At 46.7% G+C, this 27,901-nt stretch overlaps 1 protein-coding gene across 1 annotated transcript in view; it reads left to right on the top strand.

Moving 5' to 3' along the window:
* Positions 1-306: 306 nt before the first annotated feature.
* Positions 307-27,901, top strand: part of ITGA10 (integrin subunit alpha 10) — a 48,032-nt gene continuing 20,437 nt past the window's right edge. Inside the window, 22 exon segments of the mRNA XM_032234324.1 lie at positions 307-383; positions 2,254-2,342; positions 5,549-5,571; positions 5,573-5,610; positions 7,069-7,196; positions 8,476-8,624; positions 11,803-11,936; positions 11,939-12,043; positions 13,525-13,595; positions 14,966-15,028; positions 15,031-15,112; positions 16,956-17,104; positions 18,287-18,430; positions 19,349-19,451; positions 19,454-19,489; positions 19,492-19,540; positions 20,503-20,643; positions 22,227-22,311; positions 22,313-22,394; positions 22,719-22,860; positions 23,688-23,799; positions 25,558-25,675. Coding sequence (XP_032090215.1) covers positions 2,259-2,342; positions 5,549-5,571; positions 5,573-5,610; positions 7,069-7,196; positions 8,476-8,624; positions 11,803-11,936; positions 11,939-12,043; positions 13,525-13,595; positions 14,966-15,028; positions 15,031-15,112; positions 16,956-17,104; positions 18,287-18,430; positions 19,349-19,451; positions 19,454-19,489; positions 19,492-19,540; positions 20,503-20,643; positions 22,227-22,311; positions 22,313-22,394; positions 22,719-22,860; positions 23,688-23,799; positions 25,558-25,675 — 2,038 coding nt within the window. The 5' untranslated portion in view covers positions 307-383; positions 2,254-2,258.

The following is a 27,901-nucleotide window of genomic DNA, read 5'->3' on the forward strand; positions in this document are numbered from 1 at the left end:
AAGAGGAGGATGGGGAAGAAGAAGACGAAGAAGAAGAAGAAGAAGAAGAGAAGAAGAAGAAGAAGAAGACGAAGAAGAAGAAGAAGAAGAGAAGAAGAAGAAGAAGAAAGAAGAAGAAGAAGAAGAAGAAAAAGAAAAAGAAAAAGAAGAAGAAGAAATTCCTCCCATTTTAATCCTCTTGTGTTTGCCCAGTGTGCCTCATGTTGATTTATTTCTAGTTTTGGATGAGGTTTAATTTCATCAAGTCTTTCTAACCCAGATGCTTCTTTCAATAGGATGTTGGTGGGCGCCCTTGGGACGGAACCGAAGAAGACGGAAAGGTGATGTCTTACAAGTGCATTGTGGGAGAGAGGAAAAATCAACATGCACTAAAGTCAATATAGGTACACATTTTGAACCCTCCACCATATGCATTCAGAGCAGTGGTGAAATTCATTTTTTTTACTACTGGTTCTGTGGCGTGGCTTGGTGGGTGTGGTGTAGCTTGGTGGGTGTGACTTGGTGGGTGTGGTGGGCGTGGTGTGGCTTGGTGGGCGTGGTCTGGGAAGGATACTGCAAAATCTCCATTCCCACTCCACTCTAGGGCCAGCCCAGTAATGGAGTAGAAGACCTCCAAGGTCCCGTCCAACTGTGTTATTCTATTATTCAGTGCTAATCTTTTGTAGCACTGAGTAGGCATCTCCTTCAAAAGGAGGGGCAGGGGGGGGGGGCTTCCTAACTCCAAAAGGGAAGGAGAGAGGTTCGAACCTTGGATTTAAGTGGGCTCCCCTCCGTGACCCACCCAAGCATCCCCTAATCTCTAATCAGCTAATAAGGGAGAGCCCCCTCACTACAGCTGTGCTGACACACTGCTCTTAGGACATTTTTCTGTTTCAAGGTTTTATGCCTTCGTGCAGCTGCTTCTTTAAAATGTGGTGCTCAGAAGTGGAGGTGGGGTTTTGACCAAGGCAGAAAACTGTGGAATTATTTCTTCCTATGAATTGGAAATTAACTAAAAATGTCTTTGCTTTTTTTAGCAGCTGCCTCCTCCTGTTGACTCATAGCTGTGATCAACAGTGTCAGGCTCTTTGCACATAGGCTGCAATCATCCCCCACCCACCCACCCACCCACCCACCCCATCCCCAACCCTTCCAGGGCTTTGTGCCTTGAAATCTCCTTCATTTTTTGTGTGTGGGGGGGGCAACTATTGAGTACAGAATTAGAGAGTTGGAAGGGACCTTGTAGGTCATCTAGTCCAACCTTGCCCAAGCAGAACACTCTACAACTATTTCTGGACAGATGACAGTCCAGTCTCTTCTTGAAAGCCTCCAGGGATGAAGCTCAACTTCCAAAAGCAACTTCTGTCCCATGGGTTGATTGTTCTCCCTGTCAGAAAATTCCTCTTATTTCTAGGTTGATGAATCTTCCTCATTCAATTTCCATCCATTATTCCTTGTCTGGCCTTGGAGAATAGCTTGACTCCCCTCTTCCTCTCTGTGGCAGCCCCTCAAATATTGGAAGATGCTCTCCAGTCTCCCCTGGTCCTTTCTTTCCTAGACTGGCCAGGCCCAGTTCCTGCAACCGTTCATCGTCTGTTTTAGCCTCCAGGGCCCTCATCATCCTGGTTGCTCTTCTCTGCACTCTTTCTAGAGTTTTAAAATCTTTTTTATAGTGTGGTGAGCAAAACTAAAAGGAATCAAATTCGTGGAGTGAAGCAGATAGGCGGAGGGGGCTAAAATCAGACAGGTTGAAGCACATCAGTAATTATATAGGAGAAAGGATGATAGGTAAAGGTAAAGGTTCCCCTTGCACATATGTGCTAGTCGTTCCCGACTCTAGGGGGCGGTGCTCATCCCCATTTCAAAGCCGAAGAGCCCAGCACTGTCCAAAGACGTATCTCCGTGGTCATGTGGCCGGCACGACTAAATGCTGAACGCACCTGAAATACTGTTCCTTCCCACCAAAGGTGGTCCCTATTGTTCTACTTGCATTTTTTACATGCTTTCGAACTGCTAGGTGGCAGAAGCTGGGACAAGTCACAGGAGCTCACTCCATTATGCAGCGCTAGGGATTCGAACCGCTGAACTGCCGATCTTCTGATCGACAAGCTCAGCGTCTTAGCCACTGAGCCACCGTGTCCCTGCTAGAAAGCATGATAGATGCACTTTTCAGCGTTATCCAACAATTGCATTTTCCTTTTTTCCACTCCCTCCTTTTTCCTCTCCTTTCCTTCCTTCCCCCCCCCCCCCCCCCCCCGTTCTGATCCCAACTAGGTGACATGAGTCTGCGGAATATTTCCAGGCAAATTAAAAACATGCATTTTGGGATGACGCTGATCGCTAACAAAGATGACGGGTTTGTGGTAAGCACTCTCCATGCTATGTTTTTCTTTCTTCTTTTAAATAAAGCACATACCCAACCACATTTAGAAAGAAAAAAAAGAACAAGAGCTATAAAAAGCGAACTCTGCTGCAGGAATTTCAGTTGCCAACCCATTAAATGGTGAGGCTTCACCAGGTCGCTGGAAGAACAGCCTCGAGTAGAACAGAATGAGTTGGACACATTTCTGTTATAAATGTAAACTGTTCACACAACGTGTTCAACCTTGTTGCTGGAGCGGCCTATTTGCCCCATAGTATTCTGACTGATGGATAATAATCAATAAGCTGAGTTTGCCCAGCTTTACAATATCTAAAAATCTAGACTGAAATAACAGAATAACAAGAGTTGGAAAGGACTTTGGAGGTCTTCTAGTCCAACCCCCTGCTTAAGCAGGAAACCCTACACCACTTCAGACCAATGATATCTAATCTCTTCTTGAAAACTTCCAGTGATGGAGCATTCACAACCTCTGGAGGCAACTTCTGTTCCACTGATTGATTGTTCTGACTGTCAGGAAGTTTCTCCTGAGTTCTGAGTTGCTTCTCTCCTTGATTAGTTTCCATCCATTGCTTCTTTTCCTGCCCTGGGTGCTTTGGAGAATGTCTTGACTCCCTCTTCTTTGTGGCAACCCCTGAGATATCGGAACGCTGCTGTCATGGTCCTAAATGACAAAGCAAATAACATTGCGAATACCCCAAAGATGTTTTTCAAAGGCTTTGGTTTTTCCCCCCCTCAAAACATTTCACTTCTCATCCAAGAAGCTACTTCAGTTCTGACAGAATGGTGAGGAATGGGAGGATTTATATTCATTGCAGTTATCTGGCTAGTACTCTGAAGGTCATATGAATGGTTGAAGTCATAGCTGGTCTAAAGGAAAGAAGGACCAGGGGAGACATGAGTATCCAATATTTGAGAGGCTGCCACAGAGAGGAAGAAGTCAAGCTATTTTCCAAAGCACCAAGAGCCAGGACAAGAAATAATAGATGGAAATTAATCAAGGAGAGATTCAACCTGGAAATAAGGAGGAATTTCCTGACAGTGAGAAGCAGTTAACCAGTGGAACAGAAGTTGCCTTCGGAAGTTGTGGGAGCTCCATCCCTGGAGGCTTTCAAGAAGAGACTGGACTGCCATCTGTCAGGAATGGTAGAAGGTCCCTGGTTGAGCAGCGGGGGTTGGACTAGAAGACCTCCAAGGTCCCTTCCAACTCCATTCTGATTGATGGACTGTTTAAATAAATAATGAGCTTTGAACTTGATTGCAGAAAATATGACTTCAGCAACAGAGTGGTCAATGCCTGGAATGCTCTACCTGACACTGTGGTTTCTTCCCCATACCCCCAAAACTTCAACCTCACACTGTCTACTGTCAACCTCACCCCAATCCCAAGAGGTCTTTAAGGGGCGTGCACAAGGCGTGCCTTCCGTCCCTGTCCTAATTTTCTCTTGTATTCCTATTCATTTCATGTATTCATAATCATAAAGAGCCGAGGTGGCGCAGTGGTTAGAGTGCTGTACTGCAGCCACTTCAGCTGACTGTTATCTGCAGTTCGGCGGTTCTAATCTCACCGGCTCAAGGTCGACTCAGCCTTCCATCCTTCGAGGTGGGTAAAATGAGGACCCAGACTGTGGGGGCAATATGCTGACTCTGTAAAGCGCTTAGAGAGGGCTGAAAGCCCTATGAAGCGGTATATAAGTCTAACTGCTATTGCTATTGCTATCACGTCTATGCTTATATCTGTTATTTAATTCATGCTTGATTAAATAAGTAAATAAATAAGTAAGTAAGTAAGTAAATAAAATGAACAATGAACTGTTGAATTGGGCCCAGAGAAGGAGCACGTAGGATGCATCTCTAAATGCAGCACAATTCACAAGGGAGCCTCTTTCCACAATTGCCTTTCTCGCTTTTAATGGATTGTCCAGGAGTGCGAAAAAGTTTATCCAGTTTCGTTTCGGTGACATTCCAAAGTATTGGCTCAGATTTGGAAAACAGGATGTTGGATCTTGGGATCCATGGCTAGTGTTAGGGCAGCCCTTGCCAAGAGGCCTTTGGCTCCTCAATGCCTAATTATTCACCCCAAGTCCTCCCCCTCAACTTTCCTACTGATGATTTTAAGGCTTGCCTTTCACCCAACAGACTGAATCCTCGGCTAACCTCTCTTTGGGTTTCCCACAATATTATTATTATTCAATCTTCAATTCAATTCACAGTCTGGGATTGCTAAAAACTTAACAGTTCAGGTCCTAACCAAAGACCTGTTAAGGTAACGTCACTCTGAGTCTCTACAGGTAGTCCTCTATTTATGATTGCAATCGAGCCCAGAGTTTCAGTTGTTAAGTGAGACATTTGTTAAAGTGAGCTTTACCCCACTTCACGACCTTTCTTGCCACAGTTGTTAAGTGAATCACTGCAGGCGATGTAAGTAACATGGTTGCTAAGTGAATCTGGCTTCCCCGTTGTCAGAAGGTTGCAAAAGGGGACTACGTGACTTTCAGTTGTGGGACATCCCCCCCCCCAAATCTCTCTGCACCCTCCTTCTCGGTTCACCGACAAATGCATGCCGACAAAACCGCGGCGAGAAAACAGCGATGTCGAAATCGCGCCCACAACAGCGCCCTGACAACAGTGCGCTTGCAAAAGCGCGCCATCAACAAACAACGCAAAAACAACGTAATAACCCTAACCCTCACCCTAACCCTGAACCGAACCCTTACCTTAACCCTAATCGCGCTTTTGTGGGCGCGGTTTTTCAGCGTGCTGCTGTGGGCACGATTTGATCTTGCGGTTTTCTCGCTGCGGTTTTGGCGGCGCGCTTTTGTCGGGTTCACGCTCCTTCTCAAGGGAGGCTACAGTCAGGTAAGGGAGGCCCAGCGGGGCAACCCCACAGACAGCGAGGAAAGCCACTCAGCGGTGGGTTTCACATTTTGCTACACCGGTTCGCCCATGCATGCCCACTTCGCGCTTATCTGCCCGTTTCATGCTTGCACATTGCGAAACTGTGCACCTTCCTTCTGCGCATTGCAACCATCCTCAAAACGCGCTTAAATAGGAGAGCGCAGAGCCAGGGCAGGCGGAACAGGCCCACCCACTATTTCCGCTATCGGTTCGAGTGATTGGTCTGAACTGGCTGAATACCATCTCTGAAGCCATCCAAGTTCCCATAAAGATCGTCTCTCTTCCCGCCAGGCCTGCGCTCCCCTCTGGTCCAGAATGCGGTACATCCCTGTATAGCACAGGGATGTGCACCAGCTTGGACAGATTTTCCGTCTGATGGAAAACATTGCCCCAACCAGCTCAGAGTAAGTTTGGCCTCTTGTTCCTTGGAAGTTAACTTTGGAAGACAACACACACCCTCGGCTAATTCTACAGGTTCCTCTGTGGTGTGCTAGAAACTGTTTATGGCCCGCCAGATTCGGACAGTGAGGAGGGTTGGGGAGGGAAGATGGACCAGTCCTGGAGTTCTGGGAAGGCCCTGAGGAGGGCTCTGTGTCGGAGGCAGAGAGGGAGCCAGGGCCGCTGACAGTTATCAAACTGCCTTCAGAGTCAGACAGCAGTGGGGCAGAAGAACAGCTGGAGCCTGTTCCCAGTGTGTACCTGCCGCAGAGCTGCCAGATGAAGGGAACAGCTAAAGAACAGCGGGCGACTTGGGAGTAAAGCCACGGGTTGAGGATGAATGGCCCCTCCCAGAGGAAATAAAGATGTCTAAGAAACCCCGTTTACACCGAAAATAAGAACTCCCTGGATAATAAGCCCAATTGGGCTTTTGAGCGCATGCGCCAACATAAGATCTCCCCCCCCCAAAATAATGCAACACAGCAGGGCCGCCATGAGGTGACCATGCTCGCCGCCTCCTGCACCATCAAAAATACTAGGACCTCCCCCTGAAAATAAGACCAGCGCTTATTTCGTGGGTCAAAAGAAAATAAGACCCTCTCTTATTTTGGGGGGAAACACGGTAGAAATGAAGCGGGATAAGCTTTTGTCTTTCATCAAAGGGACTTTCAGCCAGCCAAGCTGGAGGGTGGGACTCCAATCACTCACGGCTGGCTCTAGGTTCCCTTTACAGTCATCCCTGGCCTCCTGTGAGTCAGGCCCATCATGCTTTCCACAGGAGGGATGACCTAAGTGGCTACAAACACATCCTGGGTTTTTTAGAAAGCCTCACGTGCCGTGACTCTCCTGGGAATGGCCAGTGGTGGCCCAAATCCATCAGAATGGCTGGGATTGTTCCAACAATCCCGGCATTGGGGGGTTTCCCCCCCTCCGATGGCGGACTTGCTGTGGAGGAAACATGGAAGAGAGCTCTAACATATTTTGCATTGCACCAGTTTCAAACCGAGCACTGAGTGGTGCGGTGGATCCTAGAGGGTGAGCTCTCGCCTCGCAATCAGGAAGCTGTGAGTTCGATCTTTAGGCAGAGGCAGATATTTCCCTCTCTTTGGGCACAGTGAGAATATATCTGCTGGATATAACTCCGCATTGGCAACAGGAAGGGCATCTAGCCAGTAAACACTCAGTTCCATTCGGCTGCCCAAACTCCACCCCCCGCAAGGGATTATGGGGTCATGAAAAGACTTTTTTCAGTGCCGTTGTAACTTTGAACGGTCACTAAATGGACTGTCGTAAGTCCAGGACTTCCTGTACTCTGGAGGATCCCTTTTTGCCACTGTCTGACCTTTGCCGCTGTTCTCTGACCCTTTGCGCAGGATGTTCAACCTACATGGACATTGTGATAGTCCTGGATGGCTCCAACAGCATTTACCCATGGTATGAGGTGCAGAATTTTCTTAGCAACATTCTCAGCAAATTTTTCATTGATCCAGAGCAGATCCAGGTGAGCTTTGCTTGCTATTTCAGTCTCAATCTTTATTTATTGACTAGCCCAGGGGTCAGCAAACTGCGGCTCTGGAGCCGCATGTGGCTCTTTCCTCCCTCTGCTGTGGCTCCGTCACCTGTCGGCGCCACAATTTTGAGAGGAGCTTCTGGTGGGGAGGGGGCAGAGAAGCACAGTGCGCCAGGAGAAGACTCTATGGCAAGGGGAGGGTTTTCCAGTTGTCTCCACAATTGATAGGGCTTTCGGTTAGGACAGATAGAGGAAAAGTAAAAGTACTCTAGGAGGAGACTCTATGGTGGGGGAACTGAACTTCCGGTCAGCTCCAGAATTGAACAGGGGCTTCCGATTAGGACCTTTGTGGCGCCCGGTGGTTTCTTTCTGTGGGAAATGGGTCCAATGGCTCTTTGAGTGTTTAAGTTTGCCGACCCCTGGACTAGCCAATATCCAGCGTTGCCCGGGTATTTATTTATAGGGGGAAAATGTCCAGACCAATCCTAATTTCTAATGTTGGCTTTAACCCCTTATCAGATGGAGCCCCCTTGTGGAGTACTGTGAAGCTGTTGCCAGGCAACTCTACCACGCTGCACAGTAGAAGCCAGTTTACAGCAGTACAGTGGAAGCCACTTTAAGGCACAACAGGCTTTATCTTAAAAGAACCAGGGGTGAAATGCTACCTGTTCGAGGCAAACTGGTAGTTCCGACGATCAGCTGTGCATCAATCAACTGTGCCGCACTTATATTCACTAGAAATTGCGCAGCACAGCTGATTGTCGCACAACTGATTGTCGGAACTTTTTAAAAACTTTTTTAGCATTTTTTTTTACTACTGGTTCCATTAGTAATTCGCCCAAACTGGTAGCAGACTTCAGCATTTCACCCCTGAACAGAACACACCCGAAGGGTGTTAGGGGTGTTCCCCCCACCATATTTTTCTCCGGAGAGTAAATCATCTGGTACCAAGTTGTGGTTGAAATTGCTCAAGGCGTTCCAGAGTTATGCTGGAATACACAGAGACAGAGACACACACAGACACGTTTTTATATAGAGAAAGTAGCCCTTGGGCCATATCAAAGTGCAGAGTTTGCTTTTTCATTGTTTCTTGTGGTTCTTTTAAGGTTCATTATCAGTGGGACATGAGCCCACACCATCATCTCTGGAAAAGAGATGCTATTGGGGAAGTTAGCATAGACCAAGCTGCCTTAATGAGATTGAGGCCTCATTGAACCCCCTCCGTTCTTCCAAAGACTCAAGAGGGTCCCTTTTCCTCATGGCTTCGCAGGTTGGAGTCTTGCAGTACAGCGAAGTTGCGGTTCATGAGTGGACCCTGAGGATTACAAGACGGGCAGAGGAGGTCATCGAAGCTGCCCAAAATATCAGCCGGCAGGAAGGACTCGAAACTCGGACAGCTTCTGCCATCCACAAGGCCTGGTAGGTGCTGGGAGGCGAAAGAGAAGGCCGAAAGTCTATGGAGATTCTCCGTCCTCCAGGTCCTTGTCGTCCCAAAGGAGGCAACTGGACTTTCTGGGTTTTCTTTGAAGACGTTTTGCTTCTCACCCAAGAAGCTTCTTGGATTTGCCCAACGTACAAGGCTTCCACAAGCAATTTTCCAGTAGAAAACTTACTTCTTCCTTCCTTCATTAATATTCACCATAGAGTTTTCATAAGATATAGCCCCTCTGTGAGATGGATGGATGGATGGATGGATGGATGGATGGATGGATGATTAGATGGATAGGTGGGTAGGTGGGTGGATGGATGGATGGATGGATAGCTAGGTGGATGGATGGATGATTAGATGGATAGATAGATGATTGGATGGATAGGTGGATTAGATAGATGAATGGATGGATGATTAGATGGATTAGCTAGATGGATGGATGGATGATTAGATGGATGGATGGATAATTAGATGGATTGGATGGATGGATGGATGGATGGATGGATGGATGGATGGATGGGCGGGCAGGCGGGGCGGGCGGGCAGGCACGCAGGCAGGCAGACAATTCTAAAATTTGAAACAGTGCATTATCAAATGTAGAGAAGTGCAATTTAGATGAGTTTGTACAAAGATTCACAATTGTTAAATTAGATGCGTGCATGAAGGTTGTCCTCACCGGTGAGCTCCTTGTGCTTTTGACTGATTATTTGATAATTGATAAATTGATACTTTGATTGAAAATTTGCCATAAGGTTTTCCCACACCAGCAGACTTTTAATGCACAACGTGGTCCAAATTTTACCAAGGCACCTCGTCACATCGCTAAACCAGACCTGTGGCTTTATGAGATCTACGCTGTAGCCCAGGATCAAGGCACTGATTTGTCAGGCAGAAAAGCTTTCCCCCCAAAGTTTTGGTTTCTTTCTGGCTTCTGCCCGCAGCACAGAGGCCCTTCAGCCCTGAAAGAGGGGGAGAGAAGGGGCTACCAAGCTGTATGATGTGCTGACCGATGGGGAGTCCCACGATGGGGAGGAACTTTAAGATGCCCCTGGAAGAGTGCGAGGAACGGAACGTGACCACGTTATGCCATCGCGGTAAGTGTGTCAAGTAGATGGAGGGATGAGCACACAGTGGGTGTGGCTGTCCATCTGTAGGCGAGCAAAAGGAAGAGAGTTCCAATATAGTTTATAAATTAAATTCTGCTTAATTTAGCCAGCAGTTTGAGTGCAACTTTATTTTGTTAACATAACTTTGACACCAGGTATCTTGGATCTGGAAAAACGCATCATTTTATTTATTTATTTATTTATTTATTTATTTAAACTTTTATATGCCGCCCAATCCCAAAGGACTCCGGGCTGCTTACAACAGAATATAAAAACATAAAAACAGTACAGTTTAAAACAACGATCATCCATCATAAATTCATTCTCGTCGGGGCCGGACCTCAATAGTGCGGTCAACAGCCTCAGGCCTGCTGGAACAGCGAGGTTTTTACGGCTTTCTTGAAGGCCATCAGAGTGGGTATGGTCCGGATTTCCGGGGGGAGCTGGTTCCAAAGAGTCGGAGCAGCCACTGAGAAGGCTCTCCTCCGAGGGCCCGCCAGCCGACATTGTTTGGCCGACGGCACCCGAAGGAGGCCCACTCTATGTGATCTTACTGGTCGCTGGGAGGTATGTGTCAGCACGCGATCTTGAAGGTATCCTGGCCCTAAGCATGTAGGGCTTTAAAGGTGATAACCAACACCTTGAATTGAGTCCAGAGACCAATAGGCAGCCAGTGCAGCTCACGGAGGATAGGTGTAACGTGGGTGTACCTAGGCACACCCATTATCACCCACGCAGCCGCATTCTGAACTAACTGCAGTCTCCGAACGCTCTTCAAGGGTAGCCCCATGTAGAGCGCGTTACAATAATCCAGCCTCGAGGTGACAAGAGCAGAAAATATCTATGTTTACTTAGCAAGAAAAAAAGGAAGGAAAGAAGGAAGGAAGGAAGGAAGGAAGAAAGAAGAAAGAAAGAAAATAAATTGTCAGAAGAATAATTTGATTTGAGCCGGAGTTGCACAAGAATAAACAAAATGAGATCCAGACATCTGTGAGGAAAGAGTAAATTTTCATAAAGTTAAGTTCTACATTTAGCCAAGAATAGGTGGCACCTTGCTCAATAGTAGTAACTAGAGAGGGATCTTGGAGAGGGAGAGGGATCTTGGAGTCCTAGTGGACAACCATTTAAATAGGAACCAGCCGTGGGCAGCAGCTGCCAAAAAAGCCAACACAGTTCTAGGCTGCATCAACAGAGGGAGAGAATCAAGATCACGTGAAGGGTCAATACCACTTTATAAGGCCTTGGGAAGGCCACACTTGGAATACGGCATTCAGTTTTGGTCACCACGATTTAAAAAAAAATGTGGAGACTCTGGAAAGAGCTCAGAGAAGAGCAACAAGGATGAATAGGGGACTGGAGGCTAAAACATATGAAGAACGGTTGCAGGAACTGGGTATGTCTAGTTTAATGAAAAGAAGGACCAGGGAAGACATGATAGCAGTGTTCTGATATCTCAGGGGCTGCCCCAAAGAAGAGGGAGTCAAGCTATTCTCCAAAGCACTTGAGCAATGGGTGAAACTAATCAAGGAGAGAAGCAACTTAGAACTAAGGGGAAATTTCCTGAACAATTGATCAATGGAACAACTTGCCTCCAGAAGTTGTAAATGCTCCAACACTGGAGGTTTTGAAGAAGAGGTTGGACAACCATTTGTCTGAAGTGATGTAGGGTTTCCTGCACGAGCAGGGGGTTGGACTAGAAGACCTCCAAGGTCCCTTCCAACTCTGCTATTCTATCCTATCATTTCTAAAAGCAAACAAGTTTGCCTTTAGGGGCATGTTGAAGAGAAATAGGGTTGCAGCAGCAGATTTTTTAAGGGGTATCATGTGCTGATTGTAGGGTGACATTTGAGAGTCCCATGTCTGTGTTTAGGCATGTTATATTCTTGTGAACATGCAGTTTCTTGGGGGGACCTAATTTAATTAACTCTGTTTTTGCAGACTGCATCCTTTGATATGTGGATTAGGTCTAGGTAACCTATTTGGGGTTTGAGAAAGGGATTTTTTCCCGTTTGCAGTTTTTTACTTGATTAATTTAGTTTCAGCTTGACCATCAATTATCTAGTGGAGACAATGATTCTCAGACCTTGATTCGCCTCCATCCAAGTCTTGAAATGATGTCTCGGTCCCCCCCCCCAGGTCTTGGGCCACTATATACGCGGAAGAAAGATCCCAACTCGTTCATCAACGAAATTAATACATCGCCAGCGACCCCGACGAGAAGTATTTCTTCAATGTGACTGATGAGGCGGCCCTCAACGATATTGTGGACTCCTTAGGCGATCGGATCTTCAGCCTTGAAGGTGATGGAAAAGGATGCGGCGTTAGCATCTGGGGGAGGGGAACAGAAGACATTTGTCCGAAAGGGTATAAGGTCTCCTGCCGGAGCAGGGTTGGACTAGAAGACCTCCAAGGTCCCTTCCAACTTGGTCATTCTGTTAGGGTAAGTAACCATTGCTGGGGTATATATACAGTAAGTCCAACACAGTTGCAATTCTAGTAATTCTGGTTGAAGGAATAGAATAGAATAGAATAGAATTAGAGAGAACAGACTAGAATAGGAATAGAGAGAATAGAATAGAATAATAGAATAGGATAGGAATAGAATAAGATAGGAATAGAGTAGAATAAACAGAATAGAATAGAGCAGAATATAGAATAGAATAAAATGCAGAACAGAACAGAACAGAATAGAATAGAATAACAGAGTTGGAAGGGACCTTGGAGGTCTTCTAGTCCAACCCCCTGCTTAGGCAGGAAAGACTATACCACTTCAGACAAATGAATATCCAACATCTTCTTAAAACCTTCCAGTGTTGGAGTATTTACAACTGGAGGCAAGTTGTTCCACTGATTAATTGTTCTCATTGTCAGGAAATTTCTCCTCAGTTCTAAGTTGCTTCTCTCCTTGATTAGTTTCCACCCATTGCTTCTTGTCCTGCCCTCAGGTGCCTTGGAGAATAGCTTGACTCCCTCTTCTTTGTGGCAGCCCCTGAGATATTGGAGGACTGATATCATGTCTCCCCTGGTCCTTCTTTTCATCAAACTACACACACCCCAGTTCCAGCAACTGTTCTTCATGTTTTAGTTTCCAGTCCCCTAATCTTCTTTGTTGTTCTTCTCTGCACTCTTTCCAGAGTCTCAACATCTTTTCAGGGGCACAGTGATGACCCATGTGAAGTACATTTGTAGTAGTCAGCTGCGAAGTGACCCTGGGTGTGAATGACTGTCCGAAGCTACCTCTCCCAATCTAGGAAAAGAGCACCACTGATGTGTGTGAAAAGACTTCCTGGTCACAGTGGACACCTGCCCTTCAAGCAGGAGCTACAAATCCAGGAAGCCGCCCCCAGTGTTGTCCCCCCCCCCACAAATGATGGGCCAGCCTTGAAGGGTGAAAGTGCTACCACACCCAAGGTTTAAAGAACCTTTCAACCTTTCACCAAACACAGAGTTGGGCAGACACATCTGCCACGGGAATAACCAAGAAAGCTATTTATCATCCTTTTCTGATAAACTGGCCTCCGGTAATATGTTTGCAGGGTTGGAAGGGACCTTGGAGGTCATCTAGCCCAACCCCCTTCTCAAGCAGGAGAGTAACTTTCATACAGATGAGCAGGGCTGGAAGGGACCTTGGAGGTCATCTAGCCCAACCCCCTTGCCCAAGCAGGAGACCCTACGCCATTTATTAACAGATGAGCAGAGTTGGAAGGGACCTTGGAGGTCATCTAGCCCAACTTGATATCAAGAAGGTGACATTCCCCCCCCCCCTTTTCTTCTCTTCAAACACAGGGACCCGCGAGTATAACTCTTTTGAGCTGGAAAATGTCTCAGGTGGGCTTCTCCACCCACTTGCTGGAGGTAAGAGACAAATCATTTCCAAATGTGAAGCGGAAATCAATCTAAGTGCTATTTGATATCTGTGTAAACTGAAACAAAGCAAATTCATACAGCCGCCCGATTCGCACCCAGGGGACTCCAGGCGGCTTACAGTCTGGAAGCCAAGCAGCCTTTGCTTTGAGTAGGTTGAGTGTCTGGAGGGCTGTGGTGTCCAGGGGTGGCGCAGTGGTGAGAGTGCAGTACTGCAGGCTAACATCTGCTGACTGCCGGCTGCCTGCAATTTGGCACTTCGAATCTCACCAGGCTCAAGGTTGACTCAGTCTTCCGTCCTCCGAGGTGGGTAAAATGAGGACCCAGATTGTTGGGGGCAAGAGGATGACTCTGTAAACTGCTTAGAGAGGGCTGGAAAAGCACTGTGAAGCAGGATATGTCTAAGTGTTCTTCCTTCCTTCCTTCCTTTTTTCCTTCCTTCCTTCCTTCCTTCCTCCTTCCTTCCTCCTAAGGTCGACTCAGCCTTCCATCCTTCCAAGGTTGATAAAATGAGGATCCAGATTGTTGGGGGCAAGAAGCTGACTCTGTAAACCAATTAGAGAGGGCTATAAAGTACTGTGAAGCAATATATAACTGTGCTATTTCTATTCTATTTCTATTCTATTCTACATTATTCTATTCTATTCTTCATTTTTCTACTCTAGTCTATTCTACGTTACGCTACGCTATTCTATTGCCATGGTGGCACATTGATAGAATGCAGTATTGCAGGCTTATTCTGCTGACTGCCAGGAGTTCGAATGTCACCGGCTCAAGGTTGACTCAGCCTCCATCCTTCCAAGGTGGGTAAAATGAGGACCCAAATTGTTGGAGGCAAGAGGCGACTCTGTAAACCGCTTAGAGTAGGCTGGAAAGCACTAAGAAGCGATACATAAGTCTAAGTGCTATTGCTATTGCTATCTATCTCTATATTTGTCTGTCTGTCTGTCTGTCTGTCTGTCTGTCTATCTATCTATCTATCCATCCATCCATCCATCCATCCATCCATCCTTCCTTCCTTCCTTCCTTCCTTCCATCCATCCATCCATCCATCCATCCATCCATCCATCCATCCATCCATCCATCCATCCATCTAGTTCTACATCTATCTAAGAGCCGTGGGGTGTAGTGGTTAAGAATGCAATCTTGATGGTTAACTCTGCTCACTGCCAGGAGTTCAATCCTGACCGGCTCAAGGTTGACTCAGCCTTCCATCCTCCCAAGTTGGGTAAAACGAGGACCCAGATTGTTGGGGGGCAAGAGGCTCACTCGGTAAACTGATCAGAGAGGGCTGTCAAGCACTGTGAAGAGGGATATAGGTCTAAGTACTACTGCTATTGTCGTTGCTTCTCTCCTGGCAGGATGGAATTCTCTTTGGGATGGTGGGAGCCTACGACTGGGACGGTGCCCGTGCTCAAGGAGGGGCCGGTCTGGACGGGTCATCCCCCCCCGGGAAGCTTTTGCAAGAGAGTTCCCGCGAAAGCTGAACAACCACGCGGCCTATCTGGGTAAGGAAAACAGCAGACGGTCAGGACGAAGGGGTGAGCTAACCCATCTTTTCTGTTTCCAATGGTGGTCGTCCCCTATCTCTGAGAAGTACCGTATTTTTCAAAGACGCACCCTTTTCCCTCAAAAAAGCGGCTGAAAATTTGGATGCGTCTTATACACTGAATACAGCATTGTTTGCCTCCCGAAACTCCACCCCCTTTGCAAAAATGGCCATGCAAGCCTTTAGGAGGCTTCCAGAGAGCTCCTGGGGGCTGGGGAGGGCAGAAATGAGCAAAAAAATGGGCTGTTTTTTTGCCCCCCCCCCCCAGCAGCACTCTATAAGCTTCCTAAAGGCTATCCATGCCCTTTTTGACAAAAAAATGGGCCCATTTTCGCGCAAAATGCGCCGGTTTTTGCTCATTTGGGGGGCGTCCTAAGGGCTATTCATGCCTTTTTTGGGGAAAAAAAGGGGGGCGTTTTCTCAAAAAAACGGGCCATTTTTGGGAGGTTTGCAGAGTGCAAAAAACTTTTTTTAAAAATCATCTTAGTTGCTCTCCATTTTACTTGTTCCTAAGTGGTCTTAACTTCCTTTTTGTAACGTAGTGACCAAAACTGGATGCCGTATTCCAAGTGTATTCCAGTATTTCTTTTAAAGGCTATCTGAGCTTGTAACACCTCTTCCATTCTAAAAGGTAATAAAGAATCCATATTTTTTTCAGTAGATATTGCCCAGGGGGTTTTTAACTAAAGAAGCACAGAATGTTTTTTATGGCCTTTTGTTTACAAGGAAAATACTTTGAGTCTTTTATGGTTTTATTTTGGGGCGGGGGTATTAACTTGTAAAACTATGCTTAAATAATCTCCCTTCTCACAGAAAGGAATTATTATTATACCTAAAATCAGTAAGGAGAGTTTGTATTCTCAAACTTTGTTGGGCTATAATTCCTGATTCATCCAGGTACCACATACTCTTCTTAACTTCTTTTTCTTTTGGATTCTAATTCATGGGAAGAAAGCACCGTGAAAAATATTTTGAATTTGAACCAATTTGAATGCACTTCGACTTTGAAATAATCGTTCCATGCATAATAGCTGTTTGGGATTTTAAAATGCCCCTTTTCGATCATCTTGGAAGTACTTTCACTCAAAACATGATGTTTTTAAATTCCAGCAATTCAAAATGCTTTTACATCCTTTACTTTAAAGACTTGTGCCAAGTATCTACCATAATCACTCCCAGGTGAAGATCACGAGAAGTGCTATACCACTTTATACTACACTGGGGAGGCCACACTGGAATACTGCATCCAATTCTGGTCACAATGATACAAAAAAGATGTTGAGACTCTGTTAAGAGTGCAGAGAAGAGCAACCAAGAGGATTAGGGGACCTGGAGGCTAAACATACGAAGAACAGTTGCAGGAATTGGGCCCTGACTAGTCTAGTGAAGAGAAGGACCAGGGGAGACAGGAGAATAGTCTTCCATAGTCTATTTGAGGGGCTGCCCCCAAAGACGAAGGGGTCAAATTGTTCTCCAAAGCACCAGAAGGCAGGACATGAACAATAGATGAAAACTAATCAAGGATGAGAAGCAGCCTGGAATTAAGGAGAAATTTCCTAACAGTGAGGACAATCAATCAGTGGAACAGAAGTTGCCTTCAGAAGTTGTGGGAGCTTCATCCTTGGAAGTTTCAAGAAGAGACTGGTCAGAAATGGTGTAGGATCTCCTGCTTGGGCAGGGGGTTGGACTAGATGACCTACAAGGTCCCTTCCAACTCTGTTCTAAAAATAAGATCCGTGGTCAAAGACCAGAATTTCTTTGTCATTTTCTTTTTTTCTTTTCTTTTTCTTTCCCTTTCTCAGGCTATACGGTCTCTTCCATCAGACTCCGGAGTGGCCGAAGGCTCTATCTGGCCAGCGCCCCCCGTTTCCAGCACAAGGGGAAAGTTATCCTCTTTGAGATGGATGGAGATGGCGACGTATCCATCTCTCAGGCCTTGACAGGGGACCAGGTAAGGGACTCGCAAAATGCAAATGTCAATCATTGCACCTTTTTTTTTAGCAGAAACCGTTTACAACAGAAACAGGAGATGCTAGAAGACGTGTCTGTGTGTGTGTGTGTGTGTGTGTGTGTGTGTGTGTGTGTTTTGTGACCAACTAGCAGTGTTGCTGCATGAAAGGTGTGTGAGAACATTGTTTATGTGTCTGGATTTTCTAGCTGCTGAATTCAGACGGTCCTCGTCTTACAACAGTTTGCTTAGTGACGGAAGTTACAACGGCACTGGAAAAAAAGTGACACAACCATCGTTCACACTTACGACCATTGTAGCATCACATGATTTGCATTTGGGTATTTGACAACTGGGTCATATTTAGGACGGTTGCTGGGTGTGTTCTGAGCTAGGCTTCACCAAATCCCGAAGCAGACTCCTTGTCCCAGCAAAACCCCTTTTTATGAAGCTCACGTGAATCCCTCTCGTTCACATCCAGCAAAATCCCAGCAAACAGTCTTTCAAGGGTGGATTTACAACCACAGACCTTATCAGCCTTGGAGAGCTGCCAGGCCGATATCTTCCAAATGCTGTACCGGAAAATACTTGGCAAGGAGTCTCTGGGGTCACAGACAAATCTTCACACTAATGAAGTGAACTAATGGTCTCCTGCAAACTCCCCTCCCCATTTGCTCCTCTTTATTCCCTCTGGGAGGGGCCGTTCACTGTGCTTTTACTCCCGAGTCACCTCGGTTACTCACCTGTGCTTTTACTCCCGAGTCAGCCCTTGTTCCTTAGCTGTTCCCTTCTCCTGGCAGCTCTGCACATGCGCACACTGGGAACAGGCTCCAGCTGTTCCTCTGCTTCAATGATCTACGACTCCGAAGGCAGCTGATAACTGTCGGACGGCCCTGGCCCCCTCTCTGCCTAGGACACAGAGACCCTATCAGAGCCTTCCCCAGACTCCAGGACTGGCCCATGCTCCTCCCCAACCTCCTCACTGTCCGAATCTGCTTGCAAGCTCCGCTGCCAGGCCACAACACTGTTTCCCGGGGTCATGCAAACATTCTGATGAGCAAAGTCAATGGGGGGGAGGGCGGGAAGCCAGATTCACTTAACGACCATGTGGCTAACTTAACAACAGTGGCAAGAAAACTTGTGTGAATCTGCCAGGGTTGACGTAGTCTTCATTATCTCATGCAGATCGGTTCCTACTTTGGGAGTGAAGTTTGCCCCGTGGACGTGAATGGGGATGGCATCACAGATGTCCTGCTGGTGGCTGCCCCCATGTACCTGGGCCCACAGAACAAAGAAATAGGGTGTGTTTACCTTTACAAGGTTGGCCAGGTGAGTGCTGTTGAGGGGCAGGGGTTCATCGGAGTTTGTATTGGGTTTTTAATTTCTGAAAGACACCCCCCCCTCCCGGAATCACCCTAAGGTGATTTTTCAAAAGGCAACTGGACTTTCTGGGGGTGGGGGGGTTTGTCAGGGTAATGATGATTTAATAGCTGACAAGCTGCTGTAAGGCTGTAAACTGAGATGATGACATGAGGATGAGTCAGCAGGGTTACTGCCACTTTAACAAGCTGTATATATAAGGGAGGCCATGTGAGGATGTCTCTCTCTCCTCGTATATCTCTCTCCATTGTAGTTCTCTGTTTAGAATTATAGATTGATTGCTTGCCTAGTATTTTCCTGACATGTGTATGTATATATAAGTCCTGGATATAAACCACTGTTTGAAAGACAAAACCTCTGTATTTTACTCCTGGGTTGTCTCAAAATTGTAGTCACGCTGTGCATACTCTGACATTTTTCTTGGAAGACATTTTGCTTTTCATCTAAGAAGCTTCGTCAGCTCTGACTGGATAATGGGGAGAGTCAGAGCTGAATAAGCTTCTTGGATGAGAAGCGAAACATCTTCAAAAAAAACCAGAAAGTACAGTTGCCTCTTGAAAAAGCACCTTTGGGAGAACCGGGACCTGGATGATTGAGAATCTCCATAGACACCCGGAGTAGAGTAGAGAGTAGAGAGTAGAGAGTAGAGAGTAGAGAGTAGAGAGTAGAGATAGAGATGAGAGATAGAGATGAGAGGTAGAAATAGAGAGAGATAGAGATGATAGAGATGAAATAGAGATGATAGATAGAGATAGAGATGATAGAGATAGAACAATTCTTTTCCTGATATGAGTGGATGCAGACAGACGAAAGGAATGTATTTACTTTTAACGCGTTTCCCTCTCTTTCTCTCCTTCTCTTTTGAAGTCACTGCTGACCCTCAATGGGACCCTCCTTCCTGACCCCAAACCTCAGGATGCCCGCTTTGGCTACGCCATCCTGGCTGTTCCGGATCTTAATCACGACAGCTTAACGACGTAGTTGTGGGTGCCCCCTTGGAGAACAACCACAGGGGGCAGTCTACTTGTACCACGGCTACCGTACAACTGTATTGCCACGTTCAAACAGGTGAGTGAGCGTCAGCATCTCCCACTTTCAGTTTCTACTTTCGCTTTAATAGGATTTTTAATTCAGTGTTATGTATCTGCAAAAGTCTTCCAACCTGGTTGAATGGAGCAAATTCAGTTCCATCATTTGGCACAGACATGGTGGCTCAGTGGCTAAGACGCTGAGCTTGTCCATCAGAAAGGTCGGCAGGTCGGCGGTTTGAATCCCTAGCGTCACGTAACGGAGTGAGCTCCCGTTCCTTGTCCTGGCTTCTGCCAACCTAACAGTTCGAAAGCACATAAAAAATGCAAGTAGAAAAATAGGAACCATCTTTGGTGGGAAGGGAACAGTGCTCTGGGCGCCTTTGGCATTGAGTCATGCTGTTTGGGGGGCATTTCAGGTTGTTTTGGGGGGCCATTTTCAGGCTGTTTGGGGGCCGTTTTCAGGCTGTTTGGGGGGCATTTTCAGGCTGTTTTGGGGGGCGTTTTCAGGCTGTTTTGGGGACCGTTTTTGGCTGTTTTGGGGGGCATTTTCAGGCTGTTTGGGGGGCCATTTCAGGCCATTTTGGACCGAAAAACAGCCTGAAAACAGCCAGAAAAACAGGCGGAAAACAGGGAGAAATGGCCCGGAAAATGGCCTTTTGCTATTTTTCCGGCCGTTTCCCGTTGCTCTGGTACCTGCGAAGAGCAGCTGGTGATGGCACACATGCCTGCAGAGAGGGCTCTGCCTGCCACCTCTGCGGCCACAGGTTTGCGGTCATAACCCTGTACTATATAAGCCTGGTGGGTTTACAAGAAAAAGGGTGGTTTTTTTTGCTACGCAGGGTAAACTTCAGAACTGGCTTCGCTTCTACTTTGCCTCTATGGATCTAGCATTAAGTCACACCCTTGGTAAAATAAAAAAGGCTCTTAAAAAAGGCAGCCACAAGTGCCTAAGGCTGTCCCCCCCCCCCAAAAAAAAACGGTTGCTTTCTTCCCTTGGCAGCGCATCGAATCCACAGCGCTTCATTTGGGCCTCCGCTATTTCGGCCGCAGTTTGGATGGGCAGATCGACATGGATGGGGACGGCCTGGTGGATCTGGCTGTGGGGGCTCAGGATGCTGCAGTGGTCTTAAGGTGAGGGGCTGGGTGGAGGACCAGGGGAGAGGAATCCCATTCAGAGGGGCGGGTGAGTAACGCTGGTGCAGAATCGCTGCATGGCAGCTCGCCATGGGACAAGGGTTACCTTGATATGGAACAACTAGTGGAATTGTTGCCAAGTCATGTCCGACCCATCGTGACCCCATGGACCACGTTCCTCCAGTCCTTCCTGTCCTCTACCATCCCTTGAAGTCTATTTAAGCTCAGGCTGACTGCTTCGGGGACTCCATCCAGCCCCCTCCTTCTCTGCCGTCCCCTTCTTCTTCTTTTGCCCTCCATCGTTCCCAGCATGAGGCTCTTCTCCAGGAGTCCTTCTTCCTTCTCATCAGGTGGCCAAAGTCTTGAGTTTCCTCTTCAGGATCTGGCCTTCTAAAGAGCAGATCTCCTCTAGGACTGACTGGTTGGATCCCCTTGCAGTCCAAGGGACTCACAGAAGTCTTCTCCAGCACAATAGTTAGTGGAACATGCTGGCCAAGGAATTCTGGGAGTTGAAGTTCACACATCTTTTTTTTTTGAATTTTTTAAAAATTTTAATTGAACAAAAACACACAAAAAAGTATCATCCTTCATTACATCTTGTAGAAAGCGTGTCGATGGGTTACAGATACTTTCGTGCATTTCTTTCACAGTCATTATAGTTCAAATTAGATTATACGCTTTAAGTCAAAAATCTTTGTATATCTTACTATCAATGTACCACAATTCTCATTTGACTACAATTATTTGAACATGCCTTTAACTCAAATCATTCATACTTAAAGACACAACCGCATAATGGCATTCATTAGCTATTTCAAAAAATCCTTCAATAACATTACACCTTTATAGCATCTTTAAGTAAAAGTCAATAAATAAATTTCTAAGCCTCCCCCCCCCCTTTTTTTCCCCAACTCACTGACTAAAATTTATATCTAAGTTACTTTGGCCAATATCAGAGCATGTATATATTGTTAAACAATGACCATTAACATTTCCTTGTTGTTATTATAATTGGCTAAAAAATCATTTACCATTTATGCCCCATCTCTTCTCATCAGCCCCCCCCCCAAAAAAAACCTTACACCTTTATAACAAGATCTAAATGAAAATTTGTTAATAAAATTTGTAGGTCTTTTTCCCATGTCACAATTTACAATTTATATCCAAATTTCTTTTACTAAATTGTCAATTCATGTATATATCATTACGCTGTATCCATTATTATTTCATTATTATTATTTATGGTTAATTAATTGTTAGTGAGTAAACATTTAATAACAATCTAAAACAATCTAGGAGTTACAAAGTTCTTACTTATTAATCATCAATAATAAAAAATCTACTTTTTTATTACCAACTTTCATTGTCAACCTGTATCTTTCCAGTAACAAAACAGTCTTATCTGTCTTGCCAATTGTGAAGTCAATCTTCTTTTTAAAAGTTCACACATCTTAAAGTTGCCAATAGTGAAGCACTCTGCTATATGGCAGTAATATAGATTATACCCAATTACAGTGCTTAGATTGTGAAAGCCGGTATGTCCTTTGCGGTTACAATTATTTTTGTTGGCAATGAATCAGATCCAGGAGAATCGTGCAGATCAATGCATCCATCTCAGTCAACCCTGCCTCCATCAACGTGATCCAGAAAAACTGCCAGAGAAAACGGGAAGGAATCTCTCTGCGTGACAGCCAACTTCTGTTTCAGTGTGTCTTCGCGGTCTCTGGGTCCCCAGGACAGCCACTTGAGTAAGTGCCTCCCAAAACCAGAAGTTCAATGTTTCTCTTACTGTCCACCTCGTTACATGACTTGAACCAAAGTTAGGCAGCCTTGAGGAATGTGGCCAAGGGAGTGATGGAGAGGAAGGGCAACTGAATGGAGCTCAGTGTTTACTGGCCAGATGCCCTTCCTGTTGCCAGAGCGGAGTTCTGTTCAGCAGATATATTCCCATTGTGCCCAGAGAGAGAAATATCTGCCCCTACCTAGGATTGAACTCATAGCCTCCTGATTGTGAGGCGGGAGCTCCACCTCTCAGCCACTGCAACCACTCTGCCTTTACCATTTGATCCTAGGTATAAAATACAACATCTCTCTGGATGACAGGAAGCTTCGCACGAGGGCGGTCTTGACAGCACTTCCCAAAAGCTGCTGCAGAAGAGGACTCGGGCCACCGTGGGCAGGACGGCGTGCTCAACTGCTCGCTTCCATGTCGTTGTGAGTGCGGCAAGGGTTTCTCTCTGTGGACATGGTTGATTCAAACGCCTGGTGGTTGGCTAAAGAGGGCTGTGAATGAAGCATGTGCCTGCTGTAGCCATCTTCTTTCCAATGAATTTCTTCCTCAGCTGAAGAATCCTAATCGTGAAATCATGTGAATTGGAAAGAATGTATAGATCAGTGTTTCTCAACCTTGACAACTTGAAGTCCTGTGGACTTCAACTCCCAGAATTCCCCAGCCAGCTATGCATAGCTGGCTGGGGAATTCTGGGAGTTGAAGTCCACAGGACTTCAAGTTGCCAAGGTTGAGAAACACTGGCATAGATCAATGGTGGTGAACTTTTTCGGCACCAAGCGCCCAAACCGGAATGCGCATGCATGAGTGTGCATGGGCACATGCTGGAGCGCCAAAAACCCGAAGACCAGCTGGGCAGCACACACATGCCAATTTGGGGCGGTTTCAGGCCTTTTTGGGGCTGATTTTCAGGCCGTTTTCAGGCCGTTTTCCGTCAAGACCAGCTGGCAGCGCATGGGCAGGCCAGGAACCAGAAGACCAGCTGGCAAAGGCATGTGTGCCACCTCTGGCATCCATGCCATAGGTTCGCCATCCCTATACTATAAATTAGACTACAATATATTATACTATAAATCATGAAGTGGTGGTTCTTTCTCCAAGCTTGTGTGTTGGTTTCCAAACAGTTCTCTGCTCCCACTGATACCGAACAACACCGATTCGATTGGAGCAATGCAAGAATAATTGGCCACATTACCACCTGCCACGTAGCTTCATCGAAGCCTGGCACGCCACCATCAATTTGATTCAACAGGCGCAACCAGACTTTGAACCGCTCAGAATTCAAATCACATAGCCAATCAAGTGACGGCAACGATCCTCAACCAGGGGTGGTGTTCACTTATGTTACCGACTGGTTTGCAAATGTGAGCGCAGGTGCGTGCTTCACTCACACACCCTTTGGCAGCACATGTGATCGGCCTCCTGCGTACATGCTTTTAGAGTGTGGGGCTTGCAAGCATGCACGCGGCTTGACAACGTGCCTAAATAGGATGGCATAGGCGGATGGGTGGGGGGTGGAGGCTCACCCGCGATTTCCACACTGGTTCAGTTGAACCAGTCCAAACTGGCTGAATACTACCTCTGCCCTCAACCAACCCTTGCCACCCATACAAAACCAGCACTTCACCTCCCAATGACCATCACCTGACATGACCTTCCCATCACAAGACCCATCACAAGTTCCTTATGTGATGTGACCCACATATGACCCATTAGGAACTGGGTATGTCTAGTTTAATGAAAAGAAGGACTAAGGGAGACATGATAGCAGTCTTCCAATATCTCAGGGGTTGCCACAAAGAAGAGGGAGTCAGACTATTCTCCAAAGCACCTGAGGATAGAACAAGAAGCAATGGGTGGAAACTAATCAAGGAGAGAAGCAACTTAGAACTGAGGAGGAATTTCCTGACAGTTAGAACAATTAATCAGTGAACAGAAGTTACCTCCAGAAGTTGTGAATGCCCCAACACTGGAAGTCTTTAAGAAAATGTTGGATAGCCATTTGTCTGAAACGGTATAGGGTTTCCTGCCTAGGCAGGGGGGTTGGACTAGAAAACCTCCAAGGTCCCTTCCAACTCTGGTATTGCATTGTATTATTGTATTATAAGACCCTCACCTGATGTGATCCACACCTGATCCCTTCACAAGATCCATCGCAAGAAGCTCACTCAATGCAACCCAACCTGACTCATCACAAGACTCTCATCTGACACAATCTCTTCGTCACAAGACCTACTGGGAGCCATTATAAGCAGAAGAACACTGACATCCCCTAAATCCCACTGAAGATGTTAACTAGTCTGGCATTGAAATTGTCAACTCACAAAGCATCCCTGGCCTGCTCTCGAGTTGCCATAGGCAAGGGGGATGGGAAACTGGCGAAGCAGTACGGCAGCCACAAACAGAAGCACATTCCAGGCATATCTTTCCCAAGGCTGTCTCCCAGGTTACCCACAGCAGCCAGGGGAGTGATCGCTACAGTCCACAAAAGTGCTCCATTGGAGAATGTGATTTATGACACACCCTGGGGTGTGTGTGTGGGGAAACAGGGTCATAACTGGGCCGTAAATTACATGGGGTCTGAGTTGGCTTCACTTGCATACGTGTCGACAGGCTGCTCCTTATAAATAACTGGATTTCTTTTGAAGCTTGGCTCAAGGCTCATGATTTAATCAGGGCATCCTTCGGAACCCTGACAGAAACATTTGGAAGCGGACCCACAAGCTTGGAGAATGAACCTACAATCTCATCCTACACCCGAACCACAGATATTTTCCACTGTCGCAAACATATAGGTCACTTAGTCCAGTCCCTTTGGCAACTTTAAGACGTATGGACTTCAACTCCCAGAAATCCCCATCCCAAGTCCACACATCTGAAAGTTGCATTCTAGGAGCTGAGGTCCTCACATCTTAAAACTGCTGACATTCACTCAGAGTGGTGGGATGAGTGAGAGAAAAATCACTCCTGCCATCATGCTTGGAAAACACAGAGAAAAACTGAACTGCATTTACGCAGTCTGTGAGGAACCCATCTATTTTAAAGGGGAAGGAAGCATCCTAGGAATTTCAGGGCCGATGTTAGTTCTCCAAAAGGTCTCAGGTCTATTTTTTTTCCCTCAGGACACCTCAGATTACCTCCGGCCGGTCACCATCACCATGAAGTTTGGACTGAGTGAAACTGAGCTGCCTGGGCCTGTACTGGATGAGAAGCTGCCCACCACTGTTAAGAAACTAGTAAGTGAAATGTGATCTTCACACACGGATGCGTGACATAAACTGTGTTGTGGCCCGCCAGCAGCCTGAGGAGCTGGCAGCAGATTCGGATAGTGAGGAGGTTGGGGTGGGGGTGGGGAACATGGGCCAGTCCTGGAGACTGGGGAAGACTCGAACGAGGGCTCTGTGTTGGAGGCAGAGAGGGGGCCAAGGCCATCTGGTCGTTATGTGCTGCCTCCGGAGTCTGACCCCAGCGAGGCAGAAGAACAGTGGGACCCTGTTCCCTGTGTGCTCATGCGCGGAGCTGCCAGAAGGCAAGAACAATTAAGAAAACAGGGACAACTCGGGAGTAAGGCTTGGAGATGATTGGCCCCTCCCATAAGACATAAAAGAGGAGCGAATGGGATGCAAACTTTTGCAGGAAGCAATTAGTTCCTCTGAGCAGACCTTGGATGAAGCGGATTATCTGGATCCCTTTCAGTCGGGTTTCAGGCCTGGTTACTGCACTGAAACCGCTTTGGTCGCACTGACCGATGATCTCTGGCGAGCCAGGGATAGAGGGCATTCCTCTATCCTGGTGCTTCTTGACCTCTCAGCGGCCTTCGATACCATCGACCATGGTATCCTTCTGCGGCGGCTGGAAGAGGTGGGAGTGGGAGGCACCGTCTTACGGTGGTTCTCCTCTTACCTCTCTGGCAGGTCGCAGTCGGTGTTGGTCGGAGGACAGAGGTCGACCCCTGGGCCCCTTGAATACGGGGTGCCGCAGGGCTCGGTCCTGTCCCCCCTCCTATTTAACATCTACATGAAGCCGCTGGGTGAGATCATTCGTAGGTACGGGATTAAATACCATCAATATGCGGACGATACCCAGCTGTATCTGTCTGCCTCGTGCCAACTCAGTGAAGCGGTGGAAGTAATGTGCCAGTGCCTGGAGGCTGTCAGGATCTGGATGGGAATGAACAAGCTTGCACTCAACCCTGACAAGACTGAGTGGCTTTGGATGCTGCCCCCCCCCCCCAAAATAGTCCATATATTCCACCTTTAAACCTGGGGGGTGAAATCTTACACCCCTCAGAGAAGGCCCGCAACTTGGGGGTTCTCCTGGACCCACAGTTGACATTAGAACATCATTTGTCAGCTGTGACCAGGGGGGGCTTTTGCCGAGGTTCGCCTGGTGCACCAGTTGCGGCCCTACCTTGACCGGGAGGCACTCCAAATGTGCTAAGTTTGGCCTTGCTCTGCATTTGGCAATTAGGTCCCTGGCAGCTTTCCAAGAGAGATAAGGTGGGTGTTTATCAACATTCCCCTGAAAGACTGTGGCAACTCGAGCAGACATCTGTCGGAATCTTCACAGGCTGTTTGTGAAGCCTTGTGGACTGTGAATGACCATAATTTACAGCTGTATAAATAAAAGAAGGTTTTTGGGACTAAGGTTGTGATTTACGGAACAATCTGCCCATTCAGGAAGTGATAGAATAAAGGCAAATACAATACAGCAGTCTGTGAGTCTTACGCAGGAAGTCCTCAACTTACAACAGCTTGCTTAGTGACTGTTCAAAGTTACAATGGCACTGGAAAATGTGAGTTATGGCTGCTTTTCACAGTTACGACCTTTGCACATCCCTCTGATCGCGTGATCAAAATTCATCCATTTAGCAACTGCTTCATGTTTATGACCGTTGCAGTGCGCTGGGGTCACGGGATCACCTTCTGTGACCTTCTGTCAATGGGGTTTCACATACTGACCAGGTTACCTATTTATCAACGGCAGTGATTCACTTAACAGCTGGGACAGGAAAGGCCTTAAAATGGGGCGAAACTCATTTCACAAACGTCTCGCTTATCAACGTACATTTTGGGCTCAGTTATGGTCGTAATTCGAGGACTAACTGTAACTAAGAAGTAGCGCTTTGACTCCACATCCACAGAATGTGAACTCTCTGGGAATTGAAGTCCACACCTTTAAAAAGGTACTAAGGTTGAGAAAGACTCGGTTAAAGACCTCTGCTGCTCACAATTAAGAACATTTTTGCAAAACCTGAGCAGCTGGAATAAAGTTTGTGAACAGGTGTGGTTAGGGTTTGAAAACAGGAAAACATAGGCTTTAAATCCAATGTGAATATGAAAACTTCAAAGTCAGAAGGGAAACTTTCCCTTTTTAGACAGCAATAGCGCTTAGACTTATATCCCGCTTCACAGTGCTTTTACAGCCCTCTCTAAGAGGTTTACAGAGTCAGCCTCTTGCCCCTGA

Source organism: Thamnophis elegans, chromosome 17, assembly GCF_009769535.1.
Source record: "Thamnophis elegans isolate rThaEle1 chromosome 17, rThaEle1.pri, whole genome shotgun sequence".
Taxonomy (NCBI): Eukaryota; Metazoa; Chordata; class Lepidosauria; order Squamata; family Colubridae; genus Thamnophis; species Thamnophis elegans.